The sequence below is a fragment of the Schistocerca americana genome, chromosome X (genome assembly GCF_021461395.2).
Source record: "Schistocerca americana isolate TAMUIC-IGC-003095 chromosome X, iqSchAmer2.1, whole genome shotgun sequence".
Taxonomy (NCBI): domain Eukaryota; kingdom Metazoa; phylum Arthropoda; class Insecta; order Orthoptera; family Acrididae; genus Schistocerca; species Schistocerca americana.
Window position 1 is genome coordinate 777,137,862 of NC_060130.1, and position 16,477 is coordinate 777,154,338.

Consider the following 16,477-nt stretch of genomic DNA (forward strand, 5'->3'; position numbering starts at 1 on the left):
ACTGAAAGTGCTTGTCGCTGAAGTAAGCCAGACGACAGTACTTAAGCGACAGACTTCTAAATTTATGCCTAAGACTAAGCTGCTATTCATATTCTCGAAGCTCTGGTCAGAACTAACTCGAAAACGCTCATGTGTTCAGTGTAGGAATAAAACTTTAACGAGTAAAAGTTTGATACAGTATTAACCAAAGCGGCTGCAACTAAATGCAGTTCGTGCAAGAAAGTTAGCTGCTCGCCCCTGAACCCTGCCGTTTGAAGCCATAGGGCAGTCGGCTAACGGACTAGCGGTGAATGTTGGGGCCACACGTTCAGCCGTTCCGCCGCCCTGCCGGATCTTGCTCTTAATACGCCAGGTTCTACGAAAAGATCAGCTAGCTCTTCCGTTAGGACTGTCGCAAATGCGAGGATGTCTTTTCCGGCGCTTCAGACAGCGTGGAACTAGTTAAATAAACCAAACATCTACGCATCTTAAGTGTAAAGCTGTCTGGCCAGTGTAGCATTGCTCTTGATTAAAAGTAGTCCCCATTACTGTACATCGCTAGTTTAGAACACTTAAGAGGTAAATCTTAGGGTAAGTATTGGAAAAAACTGCTCGCGATGAGTGTTGCCTTCAGTTGTGTACACATTCGACAGGAGCGACATGGAGTGTGGGAAAGTAAGAGCTCCATTGTCCCGCTAAAAGACTGACAGATAATTTTTTTCTGCTTGAAAAGAGACTTCACGCATGTCAGCAATATAGGACAGTGAGTCTCAGTAATTGGAAAAAATAATGTATAGCTGAACATACTTAGACCACTCGACAAAAAATATAACTGCTCGCTTTATTAAGAATACATGAAAATTCTACCAGCGTATAATGAACAGCTCCGCATTGCCTCAGGCAGATGGCACCAACTGTGAAATGTGAAGAGTAATGTAATCATTAAAATATGTCAAATAAAACCCGAACGACGTGCACGCGCTGGTTAGCACACTTCGGTACGAGAGGGCGAAATTTCAAATTCCCGTCCGGGCAGCCAGGTCAGTTTTCCGTGATTTATCGACCAAAGCAAATGCCGCGATAGTTCTTTTCAAAAAATCGCGGCTGGCTTCCTTCTCCATCATTCCGGCTCAGACATCGTTGTCGACGGGCGTTACTCTGAGCTTCCTCCTTTCCAAATTACTAAAAATTCTGACTAATGGCAGTTTGTAAGTTCGTTTGTAGCCCAGTGAAGCACGCTTCCCGAAGAGGGGGAAAAGTGACAACATAGTGCTTCTGTCGTGGAGCTCTTTCAAATAGTGGCTGCATACGGTAAGGCTAATGTGCAGATTGGTTCTGTATTTTGTTCCATGCTGCGTCAACTGGCGCTGATATTGACACTGCTACTGTTCAGTTCACCGGAAAAACAATTGTTTCCAGTATTTGATAGGGTGCTAAAGGCGTCCCATATTATTCAGACGATCAGAAGTAGTAGCTTAAACAGCAGAGTATCAAAACATGAACGGAAATGTAATATTACATTATCGTGTAATAAAAATCGACAACATACATTACCAGTACCAATTCAAAAATGTTTCCACATGGAAAAACTGTAATCACGGGAGTTTCGGTGTGCGTAGACAAAAATACGAACTACGACACTTCATATTGAGGGACGTACGTAAAATGATTGAAATGCTCTTTTTTTACCACCAGACCGACCGTTACAACCGGTCTCAAATTTTCAGAGTTTAATTCGTGTTACAAATGATATAAAAGCCATCTAGTTTCAACCATTGCGCAGTGTCACGCCCACTTTTCTGCAAGACCCTCCTTGTTTGAAAGGTTTTATTTCCTGCCATCAGTAAAGACATCTGTAGAGTACAGAAGGCTATGAGCCCATTAAGGATGCCATAAATTAGTTATTAAAGAAATAGACGTGGTGGAACACACAACCAGAACGAAAGCTTTAACATCATTTAGGAAAGACGCCCAAAGACAAAATTATGCGCGACTGTTGCTGTTAGCATCATACTATGCTTGTCTAGTTCCAAATCACGAGAGGAACCGGGGCCCATACGAGACAGGAATTTGACGCAGGTTGCTTCGCTGAAGCCTGATGAACAGTAATTTTATGCGTATTGCTAGTTCTGAAACGTCAGTGAAGGCTGTTGCCAAAAGGACACGTCAGAAGGATGAGACTAAGAGTTACATGCTCACGGCCAACATTAAGGTACCTGTATCTGGTATAAATGCTAATAAATCTCTTCTGCGTTTCCCACAACTTTTTCCAGTGGCAAGGAATATTTCCTGTTGAATTATTGCGGGTTAAATGCTGAAATTTGCCACTCATAGCACACATGATTTCCTGCGGTAGAGTTTTTCAATGTGCAGTACTGAAAAATTTTTCATTTTTTCTAAATAAAAATTGCTATGTATCCTAGACAATTTAAAAATTGTTGCCAGTTTTCTTGTACTGTTAACACAAAAACAGCAGACGTATCTAGTTGCTAAGGACAACCTACCACATTTTGAAAGTGGTAGTGACATTTGAGAAAATATTCCTCATATTACAACGTGTTCCAAAAGTATCTAGCAAGGTCCTGATAAAACATTTGACAACACTGAAGAAATAATCCAGATTATACCGAATAACGTGCTAAATTTGCAAAATTTTGTTCACTTATCTCATAGTAAACGTTAAATTAGCTTTTATGTACCAGTGTGTTTCCTCAAACGACCCCCCCTTAACAGTACCAGGCCATCGTTAATCCGTGTTAAACGCAAGAGAAATCCCTATGGAGATTTTTGATAAATATGATCTTGCAGTCTAAAAACGAGACATTTGATTTCGGAAGTCTACATAATTTGTGAGAGACAAGGACAAGCACAAATTTCGTTCACCAAATTAGAAGTGTTTTCCCATAGTTGATACCTCAAGTCAAAAGGTGCAAGGCTTCGAACCTTAGGGAAACATAACCAGGAATATGAAAGACTTTGTATCGCTTAGCTCAAGATTCAATGTTTACTCACTAGAAGCGTTGAAGTAAGAAAGTGGGGAAAAAGGACCCCGAATGTGAAGAGAATAATAGTGACCGAACTCCGATAAAATAAGTTGCTCAGGTATATTTTTTTAGTGTTCGGGCTAAGCGAACAGTCATCACAGGTGGCTCGTTAGAGCAAGGGAATTTCGTTTGATTTCTTTCCTTACCTCCCTCCTTTCTCGTACCTGTATTGCATTGACAATATCTAAACAGTGCAAATGTCGGCTGTGTGCGTTGTCATGTTTTCAAACTTGTTCCAGTCACTGGCAGTACTTGGTTTCTGACTAGGGCAGTGCCCACTTTTCACCCTCAAACTTGCATTCTTTTGGTCTCAGATTTGTTTTTCCAGCATGTTATACATTGAAGCAGCGGTGTGGGCAGGTTTACTTATGGAAGTCGCGAGATTGGAGTCTCGCGTATCTGCTCGCTGAATGCAGTGGGAGAGCGGCCCAGCGATGCTGTACTATGCCGAACTGTTCCCGCAGCTACGGCAATCACATCATACTACTGTAGCGTCTGTGCTATAGGGTTTAAGGGTGACTGCTATGTGCTGTAGGTTTTGGTGACTGCATATTACAGGCTTTTTCATTGTAGTGAAGCTACTCAAACAGGTAACGGGTAATAAATCGTTAAATTCTACCCTGTAGCGAGCCACTAGAGGCGGCCACTGGTCATGATTATGAAAACACACAAAAAACCACATTTTTGTCAGTGGAGCCAGGTTGACAACGAATAAAATTCCGAAGTGGGAGTAAGATCGGTCTTAGTAAAAAAGCGAAGTTTGAAGTGCCTTCGGAACCAAAACAGAGCAAAACATATAAAGTTACATGATTAGGAAAGATCTGAGAGTAGAAAGTGTCCTGAAGCCATGGAGGTTACAAATCAAATAATAAAACAACGCTGCTGTCGGGTAGTCCATAAGGATGTGGAATGCAGATGGCTTCGGCTCCAGCTGAACTTGGGTAATGTCATTGGGTGACTGGAGACCGCAGGAACTCCATGGAGAAACCTGTATGTGCACACTGATTGATGCTTCTAAGGTACAGTACTTCAGTAGTAAGGAAGCGACCTATATTCTAAAAGTGTAGACAAACTTACTACTAGTGTATAAGGAATGGAAAAGGAAATGGTAAAACTGTCAAATTTTCTAAAATACATTATTTGTAGGTCCACTGTCAGCACGATTGAAACTGTGATCGGCGTGATGCTTACTTGTGTGTAACATCCCTCTAGTTTTTTAGACGGGTTCACCTGCGTAAGCTGTCATTAATACTGACGGTTGGGCAGAGTTCTCTGAAATTGTCAGCGAACGAAATAAGAGGAAACAGCTACTGCAATATCATGATTGTGCCATAATGAAATTTTCACTCTGCACCGGAGTGTACGCAGATACGAAAGTTCCAGGCGGATTAAAACTAAAACTGTGGGGGGGCTGAGACGAACTCTGGGCCTTTGCCTTTGTCGGTGAAGTGCTCTACCGACAGAGGTATCAAAGCACGACTCGCGTCCGGTCTTTACAAGTAGGGTAGCACAGTCGGTAGAACACTTATCCGCGAAAGGCAAAGTCCCGGGTTCGAGTCTCAGTTCAGCCCAGTTTTAATACAGGGTGTTACAAAAAGGCACGGCCGAACTTTAAGGAAACATTCCTCACACACAAAGAAAATGTGTCCGGAAACGCTCTGTTTCAATGTTAGAGCTCATTTTATTACTTCTCTTCAAATCACATTAATCATGGAATGGAAACACACAGCAACAGAACGTACCAGCGTGACTTCAAACACTTTGTTACAGGAAATGTTCAAAATGTCCTCCGTTAGCGAGGATACATGCATCCACCCTCCGTCGCATGGAATCCCTCATGCGCTGATGCAGCCCTGGAGAATGGCGTATTGTATCACCTCCGTCCACAATACGAGCACGAAGAGGCTCTACATTTGGTACTGGGGTTGCGTAGACAAGAACTTTCAAATGCCCCCATACTTGAAAGTCAAGAGGGTTGAGGTCAGGAGAGCGTGGAGGCCATGGAATTGGTCCGCCTCTACCAATCCATCGGTCACCGAATCTGTTGCTGAGAAGCGTACGAACACTTCGACTGAAATGTACAGGAGCTCCATCGTGCATGAACCATATGTTGTGTCGTACTTGTAAAGGCACATGTTCTAGCAGCACAGGTAGAGTATCCCGTATGAAATCATGATAACGTGCTCCACTGAGCGTAGGTGGAAGAACATGGGGCCCAATCAAGAAATCACCAACAATGCCTGCCCAAACGTTCACAGAAAATTTGTGTTGATGACGTGATTGCACAATTACGTGCGGATTCTCGTCAGCCCACACATGTTGATTGTGAAAATTTACAATTTGATCACGTTGGAATGAAGCCTCATCCATAAAGAGAACATTTGCACTGAAATGAGGATTGACACATTGTTGGGTGAATCATTCGCAGAAGTGTACCCGCGGAGGCTAATCAGCTGCTGATAGTGCCTGCACACGCTGTACATGGCACGGAAACAACTGGTTCTCCCGTAGCACTCTCCATACAGTGACGTGGTCAACGTTACCTTGTACAGCAGTAACTTCTCTGACGCCGACATTAGGGTTATCGTCAACTGCTTGAAGAATTGCCTCGTCCATTGCAGGTGTCCTCGTCGTTCTAGGTCTTCGCCAGTCGCGAGTCATAGGCTGGACTTTTCCGTGCTCCCTAAGACGCCGATCAATTGCTTCGAACGTCTTCCTGTCGGGACACCTTCGTTCTGGAAATTTGTCTCGATACAAACGTACCGCGCCACGGCTATTGCCCCGTGCTAATCCATACATCAAATGGGCATCTGCCAACTCCGCATTTGTAAAAATTGCACTGACTGCGCAACCACGTTCGTGATGAACACTAACCTGTTGATGCTACGTACTGATGTTCTTGATGCTAGTACTGTAGAGCAATGAGTCGCATGTCAACACAAGCACCGAAGTCAACATTACCTTCCTTCAATTGGGCCAACTGGTGGTGAATCGAAGTACAGTACATGCTGACGAAACTAAAATGAGCTCTAACATGGAAATTAAGCGTTTCCGGACACATGTCCGCATAACATCTTCTCTTTATTTGTGTGTGAGAAATGTTTCCTGAAAGTTTGTCCGTACCTTTTTTTGTAACGCCCTGTATACTAGGAAGTCGACTCGTGTTTGTAGTATGATTGTTCAAATGTTTGCGGGTATGGGAGTTGACGAAATTGGTGGCAGTTCGTATGTCCTAAAGGAGCGAATTGTGGGACCTTACCACTTAAAAGACCAGCGCTAGTGATTCGCTGGGTCTGTTGTAACACAGCGGAACGCAAGAGATGCAGAGGTCACATTGAGGGGTCCTTTTAATGCTGGGATCCCGGACGGACGCAATCACAGCAAGGTCTCTGGCCGACCCGACACTTCAGTGGACTCAAGTGGTACTCTATTAAGTGGGGGGTGACGTTCAGGAAGCCGCTCCCCGCCTAGCTGTCCAGTTCGCAGCAAGACTCCAGCTAGCGCAGACTCGTCAACAACGAGAACTAGGGACCTGTGTGCACACAGGCCTCTTCCAGCTACTGTTATTATAGTAAGTGTATGGATTTTTAAAATTTGCGTAATCCAGTCTTAAAAAAAAAAAAAAAAGGCTATCAAGCCACTGGAAGCTGAAATGCTAGTGGTCTTCAGCAGGAGTAGGGTTCGGATTTTCGGCCATAATCTTCTGTTTTTCTTGTTTTCAGGGTCACCGAAACGGCTTCACGTGGAGGCCAATTCTTAATGAAACTAACCTGATATCAGCTGCCATTGTTTCAAATAAAAGTACGCTGACTTCATTATCAAAGCCTTTAGATATGATTAATAGGCGCGAAGCCATAAAATCTTGTTACAGACTTAGGCAGTACAGTGCCAGGCTGCATGCCAATCGATCTGAGGGTCAGCCTTTGTTGGTCTAGCCGTCACTTTCCACCTCTAAGATTGTTAATGTGGAAATCTTGTCCCATGACCGGAAACCCGCATCAATTTCCAGTCGTTCCCACAACTGTCTGAAGTCAGTGCCTAATAAAGCATTGTGGTGTTCAAACCAGTTTCGGACAGTAAACTTGGAAGCTGAAGCTCATTCCAGGCATCGTGGAGAATAGACTTAAAGCACATTCTCCCCCTACGCAGATATTCTGCCTACATTCTCTCCGTTTGGGGGAAAGAAATTGGTTCAGACAACGATAAATGGTAAGCTCGCGAATGTCAGCATTTGCTAGCAGTGACACGGAAGTTGAAAAATGTTAATACCTCAGTTTGCCGAACAAAAAACATTTATAGAAGTTTGTCCCGCAAGACAAAACTGAATCCTCAAAACACAATCTTAATATGGGAAAATGCAGCTGACAGTTAGCAATTTAACGCGCAATATCTAGTGGGTTTTGTGCTTAGACGAGATTAGAAATAAAGCGTTGACACTGAGCTGTCGACTGGAATGTGGGGTCTGTTATCTGACACACCCCCTCTATGAAATCATCGCGTTTCATGCGATACCGCAGTTTAAATTACGTGTCGGCTCTGATTTCAGTCGTAGGCATGATTTCACACGAGCGACAATTCATTAATTCTGTTACTCTGAAAACTGACTCAGTTGATAACTGTACAGAATGAAGAAAAACTTGTTTTAGCCTCCGCTTACCAATTGTTAATTGGTAACCCAGAAGTGCGTGAAAGGTTGTCAACAAGACCGAAACACAGGAAGCGTAAATTTCGACTACTTTCTTGAATTATTCAATTGTTGCCACGAATATTAGACCCCTTACCGCCTGTAACTGATAAAGTTTCGCACCAGTGCACATTTTTCACAATGACACTGTAGTCATTCTGGACCGTTGTACGTGATGCATAGAAAGCACACGATTTAGTCTAAAACTTCATCGTGCAGATGTAAACTGCTCAGGCATAGCATATACCTAGGGTGTGACAGTTCTGTTATTTTAAACTCGTGATGCTGTCGTGCAGAGATCAGTGATTTTGGGTAAATAGCTCTGCTCACACTAATCTTCAGTCAGAAGTAATGGTAAGGGGCACGCTCATTTACCACACCAAAGCAACGCGGAGTGACCATATTTGCCATCGCAGATATTTGGTGACCATATAGCAGACGAATCATTTTATAATTTCGTGAGATTGAAGTTGTGCAGTAGTGAGAAAATGAAATCGCAAGTGTCAAGGAGTTTTTAACTCTTCCATGGTTAAAATTTATTTTCAGTTTATTTGAAAAATGTCGGAAAGGCTTTATTTCGGGCTAAACAGTACTTCCACTATAAAAAATTTAAAGGTGACCGATTTTGAAAATCGGTGAAGGGGACACATGTCCTACGGATCTGACTAAATCAGTGTTTTCAAGTGAACTTAAAACTGTCAGAGTAAATTTTAATTTTAGAATTATTTTGTCAGAATGACAATTACAGTAATCTGTGAAAAAATTTGTACCAAAACGTTATCCTTCTCACAGTGAAAAACATGAAATTCCGCACACGAGTTGTAAACATTAAAAGGTGGCTTTGAAATACCACACACCAATGTACTCTACGTTGTTTTCTGGCGTCTGTCTTGCCACGTAAAAATTATATACAAACCACCAAAATTGAGGCGTGTGGCAATGTTTCAAAGCAGTATCGGTAATTTATAAGTTAGTTAATTCATATATCCTAGGTATGGACATAATTTAATCTGATTTTCAGTAAACAGACGCACTCCGCCGCCTGTACACACACGCCGCCACCTTCTGTATATCTATCCAGTGGCCCATAGTATTTTTCTCAAAGTTCCGAAAACACCTCGCTATATGCTGGACGGAAAAGAGATGTAGACGTCCTACGCTCATAACTGCGTATTACTTTCGTGGAACATACGTATCTCATCAACCACGAAACGATCAGTGTAGTACGTGGGTGTTGAAAGTTTCTGCCTTCAAAAATCTGTCAATTCACATGACATTGTGCGAATACAAAACTTTTTAAATCGGTCATCTGATGAGACAACTGTTGAAACGGAATGTAAAATCAGAAAAACTTGTTCAGACATTCATATATACAGAAGCAAATCTACCGATAACTCGTTAGATCACACACTGACACGCGTTGTGAAAACTGGAATGTTCTGCTAGATGCTTTCCATGATCAAAATACTGCAATGCGCCGAGACTTAGTTTACTAAAATTCGGGGCGTAACATTTTCCTATAGGTCGTAAAGACTGTAGCAACTATAATTTATATTTTTACTGTAGTCGACGTGATCTTATGGAGATAATTAGCAATTGTTTAGATATTTATTATAATTTTCATTCATTGTTCAGTCTCAGTTGAATATTTTTAATGCACATGTTTCGATCACTCTGGATCATATGATTAAAGTATCTGATTCAGCAGCCCGTCTTGCCTACTCTGAAACACATATCAGAATAATCAGCAGTGGTTCTGAGTTGACAAATGGGTTGCTGAATCAGATACTTGGATCTGAAGATAGTGATGGAAACATGTAATCTAAATTGCAGCTGGAAACGGATCAACAAAAATAATTACCGTAAATTTGCATTTTCTCCCTCGCACCGAAATATTACTTAAACTGTCGTTGTGGTCTTCAGTCCAGAGACTGGTTTGATGCATTTCTCCATGTTACTCTATCCTGTGCAAGTTTCATCTCCCAGTAACTGCTGCAACCTACTTCCTTCTGAATCTGCTTAGTGTGTTCATCTCTTGGTCTCCCTCAAGGATTTTTACCCTCCACGCTGCCCTCCAGTACTAAATTGGTGATACCTTGATAGATTTATATAATGGCAAGAGAGAGAGATTTAGGAACCAGGTTGTAAATTGTAATACATTTCCAGGGGCAGATGCGGAGTCTGACCATAATATATCGGTTATGAACTTTAGATAAAAACTGAAGAAACTGCAAAAAGGCGGGAATTAAAGGAGGTGGGACCTGGATAAACTGACAGAACCAGAGGTTGTACAGAGTTTCAGGGAGGGAATAAGGGAACAATTGACAGGAATGGGGGAAATAAATTCGATAGAAGGGGTAGCTTTGAGGGATGTAGTAGTGAAGGCAGCAGAGGATCAAGAAGGTAAAAAAGACGAGAGCTAGTACAAATCCTTGGGTAACAGAAGAGATACTGAATTTAATCGATGAAAGGAGAAAATACAAAAATGCAGTAAATCAAGCAGGCAAAAAGGAATCAATTGTCAAATAAGGTAGACGGGAAGCGCAAAATGGCTGAGCAGGGATGGCTAGAGGACAAATGTAAGGATGCAGAGTCATACCTCACTAGGGGTAAGACACACTGCCTACAAGAAAATTATAGACCTTTGGAGAAAAAGAGAACCACTTGTATGAATATCAAGAGCTCAGATGGAAACCCAGTTCTAAGCAAAGAAGGGGAAAGCAGAAACGTGGAAGGAGTATATAGAGGGTCTGTACGAGGGCGATGTACTTCAGGACAATATTATGGAAATGGAAGAGGATGTAGATGAAAATGAAATGGGATACATGATGCTGCGTGAAGAGTTTGACGGAGCACTGAAAGACCTACGTCGAAACAAGGCATCGGAAGTAGACAACATTCCATTAGAACTACTGACAGCCTTGGGAGAGCCAATCCTGACAAAACTCTACCATCTGGTGAGCAAAATGTATGAGACAGGCGAAATACCCTCAGACTTGAGAATGAAAGTAATAATTACTCACAAAGAAAGCAGGTGTTGACAGACGTGAAAATTACCGAACTATCAGTTTAATAAGCCACGGCTGCAAAAATACTAACACGCATTCTTTAGACGAATGGAAAATCTCGTAGAAGCCGACCTCGGGGAAGATCAGTTGGGATTCCGTAGGAGTGTTGGAACACGCGAGGCAATGACACCACTACTACTCATCTTAGAAAATAGTTAAGGAAAGGCAAACCTACGTTTCTAGCAGTTGTAGACTTGGAGAAAGCTTTTGACCATGTTGACTGGAATACTCCCTTTCAAATTCTGAAGGTGGCAGGGGTAAAACACAGGGAGCAAAAGGCTATTTACAATTTGTACAGAAACTAGATGGCAGTTACGAGTCGAGGGACATGAAAGGGAAGCAGGGGTTGGGAAGGGAGTGAGACAGGATTACAGCCTATCCCAGATGCTATTCAATCTGTATATTGAGCAAGCAGTAAAGGAGGCAAAAGAAAAATTTGAAGTAGGAATTAAAATCCACAGAGAAGAAATAAAACTGAGGTTAGCCAATAACATAGTAATTCTGTCAGACAGCACAGGACCTGGAAGAGCAGCTGAACGGAATGGACAGTGATCCTGCAGAAAACCTTAAACTGAGCCACAAATTCGCCATAGTTTCAGAAAAACTGGAATTATACCGATTGTTTCCCTGAATTTAACATGAAATCAGTGATATTTGTAGTAGTTGCTACAAACGTCTATTTACGAAAGTCTGACATACTGACTGGTAAAGGTCTCTGTTAATGGCTGGCAATGTCAGTGTTGATTTGGTTGAAATGTATCAGACTATGCTAGCGTCGAACAGACCGAAGTAAAAGAACTAATCAATGGAGGGCAAATGCACAACAACGTGCCAGTTAACCCACGCTGATCTTTAACTTCAAAATTCTTCCGTCAAATAGTACTTCCAGCGTAACTCCGGCGCTAGCAGTATTTTGTTTGTATATTAGCATTTTAGGTTATCTACATCGCTGTATAAGTGAAATGTGATTAAAGCCGTAGGTGACGGGGGATTGAATAAGTTATTGAGAAAACAAACGTGGTGTCTTGAAGAAAAGAGCGCAGTGGGGGATTCCAAAGGCTTGGCGCACAGCAGCGTGACGCGTGCGTCTGAAATCCGTATGTGGTCAGCGAAGCGAGCCATCAGCTGTGCCCCAGGCGTTGCCACACCCGCCATTCGCCTAACGGGTCGTCGTCGCATTCCGTTCCGGAGCGCCGGACGTACGCGGCGCCTTTCCCAAAACTTCCTTCCTTAAAAAGGAACTGCCGCTCCAAACTGGTTTCAATTGAAGCTTTTTTTTTAGGCCGTAGATAGGCTGGATAGAAATGGAAACGGAGAAATTTTCTGTAGCGACAGGGTAGAGTATATATGCATGCTCAATATGGCAGGCAACGCTGGAAACGGTTACCGTACAAAGCGCGAGGTAGTTACTCTCAAATATTTCTAGTCTTTCGCACAAGGAATAGAATAAACCGTTGCAATAGTGTGTGTGTGTGTGTGTGTGTGTGTGTGTGTGTGTGTGTGTGTGTGTGTGTGTGTGTGTGTGTGTGTACTGTATTTCAAATTTGCAGCCTTTCATTCTACTAAATCGCTCGCAAAACCCTTCATATCTGCCGTGCGGTCTTCTAACTGAACTCCTGATGTAGTCGGCGGGCTCTAAAAGGGTTTCCACCAAAAAAAAGCTTCTAATAAAACTACATTTACCTAGTCAGTAAAGACATTTTGAGTTGCAGGAAAATTACCTGCAAATGCCAGGCTATGTTGAAACGTTAGTGTAATGACAAATTGCACTCATTATCTTCCAAATAGGAATTGCTATGGGTACATATTAAGTTATGAATGTCAGTGCAGTGCGAAGCGCGTCAAATTTTCTCTTTTATGTGGGTAAAACGTCTTTCCCGTGGCAAAGATTTTTTCCTCTGCACTCGGAAAGATAGTTAAGTGCAAGAAACTATTGGCTTCCTAGTTTTTTGGGGGTACGGCGGTGGTTAAAATCTTGTATAAAAAATCTTCCTAAGTGCACCCACGACACAAGTGCATTGTCTCCTGCATCTGATAGTAAAGTTGAGACACATACATAACATATGCTTAAGTGTTCTGAGCTGTAAGTAGTTAGCACAAGAATTGCTTCATTACTCGAAACCAAAAAAATAGTTCCTTTTCCAGCTCAAGCATGTGCTCTAAGCGCCTCTTCCACGGGACGCTGCTCTAAACTTCTCTCAGCAGTTTCAGGACTGAATTCACCTTTGGCACACATTTGGTTCGCAACGTACCGTATTTCAAAATTTCAATTGTAAAAAAAAAAAAAAAAAAAAAAAAAAAAAAAAAAAATTCCAGCTTTCTTGATAATTGAGCTTTTTCCAAAGCTGTTTCACGGAGAAGACCGCACTGCAGTACCTTCTCCAAATCCTCGCAAGAACGAAAAATGGCTGACACCGAAATAAGTGTCACAGGAATAGAAAAACAACTGAAATCACTCAACAGAGGAAAGTCCACTGGACCTGACGGGATATCAATTCGATTCTACACAGAGTAAGCGAAAGAACTTGTCCCCGTTCTAACAGCCGTGTACCTCAGGTCTCTAGAGGAACGGAAGGTTCCAAATGATTGGAAAAGAGCACAGGTAGACTCAGTTTTCAAAAAGGGTCGTAGAGCAGATGCGCAAACCTACAGGCCTACATCTGACATCGATCTGTTGTAGAATTTTAGATAATATTTTTTTTGCTCCCGTATCATGTCATTTCTGGAAACCCAGAATATCCTCTGTAGGAATAAACATGGATTCCGGAAACGGCGATCGTGAGACCCAACTCGCATTATTTGTTCATGAGACCCAGAAAATATTACAGGCTCCCACGTAGATGCCATTTTCCTTGACTTCCGGAAGGCGTTCGATACAGTTCCGCACTGTCGCCTGATGAACAAAGAGCCTACGGACTATCAGGCCAGCTGTGTGGCTGGATTGGAGTTTTTAGCAAACAGAACACAGCATGTTGTTATCAATGGAGAGACGTCTACAGACGTTAAAGTAACCTCGGTCATACATATGACCTAGTAGATAATGTCGGAAGTTCCATGCGGCTTTTCGCGAATGATGCTGTGGTATACAGAGAAGTTACAGCATTAGAAAATTGCAGCGAAATGCAGGAAGATCTGCAGTGGGTAGGCACCTCGTACAGGGAGTGGCAACTGACCCTTCACATAGACAAATGTAATGTATTGCGAATACATAGAAACAAGTATCCTTCATTGTATGATTATGCGATAGCGGAACAAACACTGGTAGCAGTTATTTCTGTAAAATATCTGGGAGTATGCGTGCGGAACGATTTGAAGTGGAATGATCATATAAAATTAATTGTTGGTAAAGCGGGTGCCAGGTTGAGATTCATTGGAGAGTCCTTAGAAAATGTAGTCCATCCACAAAGGAAGTGGCTTACAAAACACTCGTTCGGCCTATACTTGAGTATTGCTCATCAGTGTGGGATATGTACCAGGTCAGGTTGAGAGGAGATAGAGAAGATCCAAAGAAGAGCGGCGCGTTTCGTAACAGGGTTATTTGGTAAGCGTGATAGCGTTACGAAGATGTTTAGCAAACCCCAGTGGCAGACTCCGCAAGAGAGGCGCTCTGCATAGCGGTGTAGCTTTCTGTCCAGGTTTCGAGAGGGTGCGTTTCTAGATGAGGTAGCGAATATATTGCTTCCCCCTACTTATACCTCCCGAGGAGATCACGAATGTAAAATTAGAGAGATTCTAGCGCGTACGGAGGCTTTCCGGCAGTCGTTCTTCCCGCGAACCATACGCGAATGGAACAGGAAAGGGAGGTAATGACAGTGGCACGTAAAGTACCCTCCGCCACACACCGTTGGGTGGCTTGCGGAGTATAAATGTAGATCACAAATTCCTCAAACTTTAACACTACGTATGAGGGACAGGCCTGTTAAGCCTTCTGTCAACAAAGGGAGAGCACATCTTGTGGAGTATCACTTAATGAAGTCTGAGAGTGGTTTGAAATCCTAGGTGTGGGCAATGGTAGTATTCATCTGAAGCTACAACACATCGGTTAACTTTCATTAGTGTCTAGTCAGCGTCTGACGGTGGTAGAACTTAGTACTGAGCGGTCTCTAGGCAGGAATTATTCTGAAACGTCCACAGTAGATCACGCAGATGGCCGTTTTGTTACAGTGGTACAGGAAAGCGGTAGCATCTCTTAAATTACATTACTGCGACGTCTTGGGACATTAGTAAAACGAGAAAAACGTGTCTCGAGTTGCAACAGCGGTTTTTACGACCAGCTCCGATCCTGGACTGAGTATTAGTGACAAAATGAAATGATGGTACGGCGTTTGTGGATAAGACTCTATCTAGGGTTGTTCAGCCACTTAGTGCGGTTGGAGACAACTTTCATCGTATGTAAGAAAGGAATGTTGTAAGTCTGGCAGCTGTCGGAATTGGAACTGTTTAATCGTGATTATCATCCCGTAGCCGTGAACTAGCTCCCTCTCTACCTAGCGCGCGCCCCCACACACTGCTGGATTTTAAGCATCTTACTGACAGTACAGTTAGACTATTAGTCAGGGAAGCCCCGCGGGATGACCCGAGCTGTCTCAGGCGCTGCAGTCAAGGACTGTGCGGCTGGTCCCGACGGAGGTTAGTCCTCCCTCGGGCATGGGTGTGTGTTTGTCCTTAGCATAATTTAGGTTAAGTAGTCTGTATGCTTAGGGACTGATGACCTTAGCAGTTTAGTCCCATAAGATTTCACACACATTCGAGCATTTTGCGTCGGGAAAAGGGGTTTAAATTTTCGATCGAATTTACTAAATGCTATTAAGCTCCGAAGTTTCTACACAACTTGTTCCCAAATCTTTCAGATATCAACGGCTTGATGTCCATTAAAGATTTAACCAGAAAATGTTTCATGTTGGTGAAATCCGTATTACAGCAAGTATTCTCCTGTAAGAAATGCACAAGCTAAACGTTGTAGTGTGAACAGCCAAAGCCAAATCCCGGTGGCAAATATAATGGCTGAAACTGTTGGAGACGGCCGTCAGCATGTTAAATATTTAAGCTTCTCCATGCGGTTTATTCCCGTCTTTGCTGTATATATAGCTCAGTGGAGTACCTGTATTGTAGCTGAAAACATTTTCGAATCTGTTGTTGCGAGTTTTTCATGCGATGCGACTAAAAGTTCTGTTTGATGAATTAGGCTGTTCGTGTGTGTGTGTGTGTGTGTGTGTGTGTGTGTGTGTGTGTGTGTGCTGCACTACAGAACGGAGTCATTCCGTCTTCAGTCACTGTTAGTTGCCCTCTTCTACATCAACATTTATCTTCTACATTTACATTTATACTCCGCAAGCCACCCAACGGTGTGTGGCGGAGGGCACTTTACGTGCCACGGTCATTACCTCCCTTCCCTGTTCCAGTCGCGTATGGTTCACGGGAAGAAAGACTGCCGGAAAGCTTCCGTGCGCGCTCGAATCTCTCTAATTTTACATCCGTGATCTCCTCGGGAGGTATAAGTAGGGGAAGCAATATATATTAGATACCACATCCAGAAACGCACCCTCTCGAAACCTGGACAGAAAGCTACACCGCGATGCAGAGCGCCTCTCTTGCAGACTCTGCCACTTGAGTTTGCTAAACATCTCCGTAACGCTATCACGCTTACCAAATAACCCTGTGACGAAACGCGCCGCTCTTCTTTGGATCTTCTCTATCTCCTC

At 42.9% G+C, this 16,477-nt stretch overlaps 1 protein-coding gene across 3 annotated transcripts in view; it reads left to right on the forward strand.

The window, feature by feature from the left end:
- Positions 1–16,477, forward strand: part of LOC124555733 (PTB domain-containing engulfment adapter protein 1-like) — a 154,248-nt gene that overhangs the window by 3,848 nt on the left and 133,923 nt on the right. The window contains exon 1 of one of the 3 annotated variants that reach the window (XM_047129756.1): positions 6,569–6,594. The exons of 1 other annotated variant lie outside the window; for it this stretch is intronic. In XM_047129756.1, coding sequence (XP_046985712.1) covers position 6,594 — 1 coding nt within the window. In that variant the 5' untranslated portion in view covers positions 6,569–6,593. Of the gene's footprint in view, positions 1–6,568; positions 6,595–6,802; positions 6,825–16,477 lie in introns of those variants that run through there. One more of the 3 variants, XM_047129755.1, reaches the window with a different exon arrangement.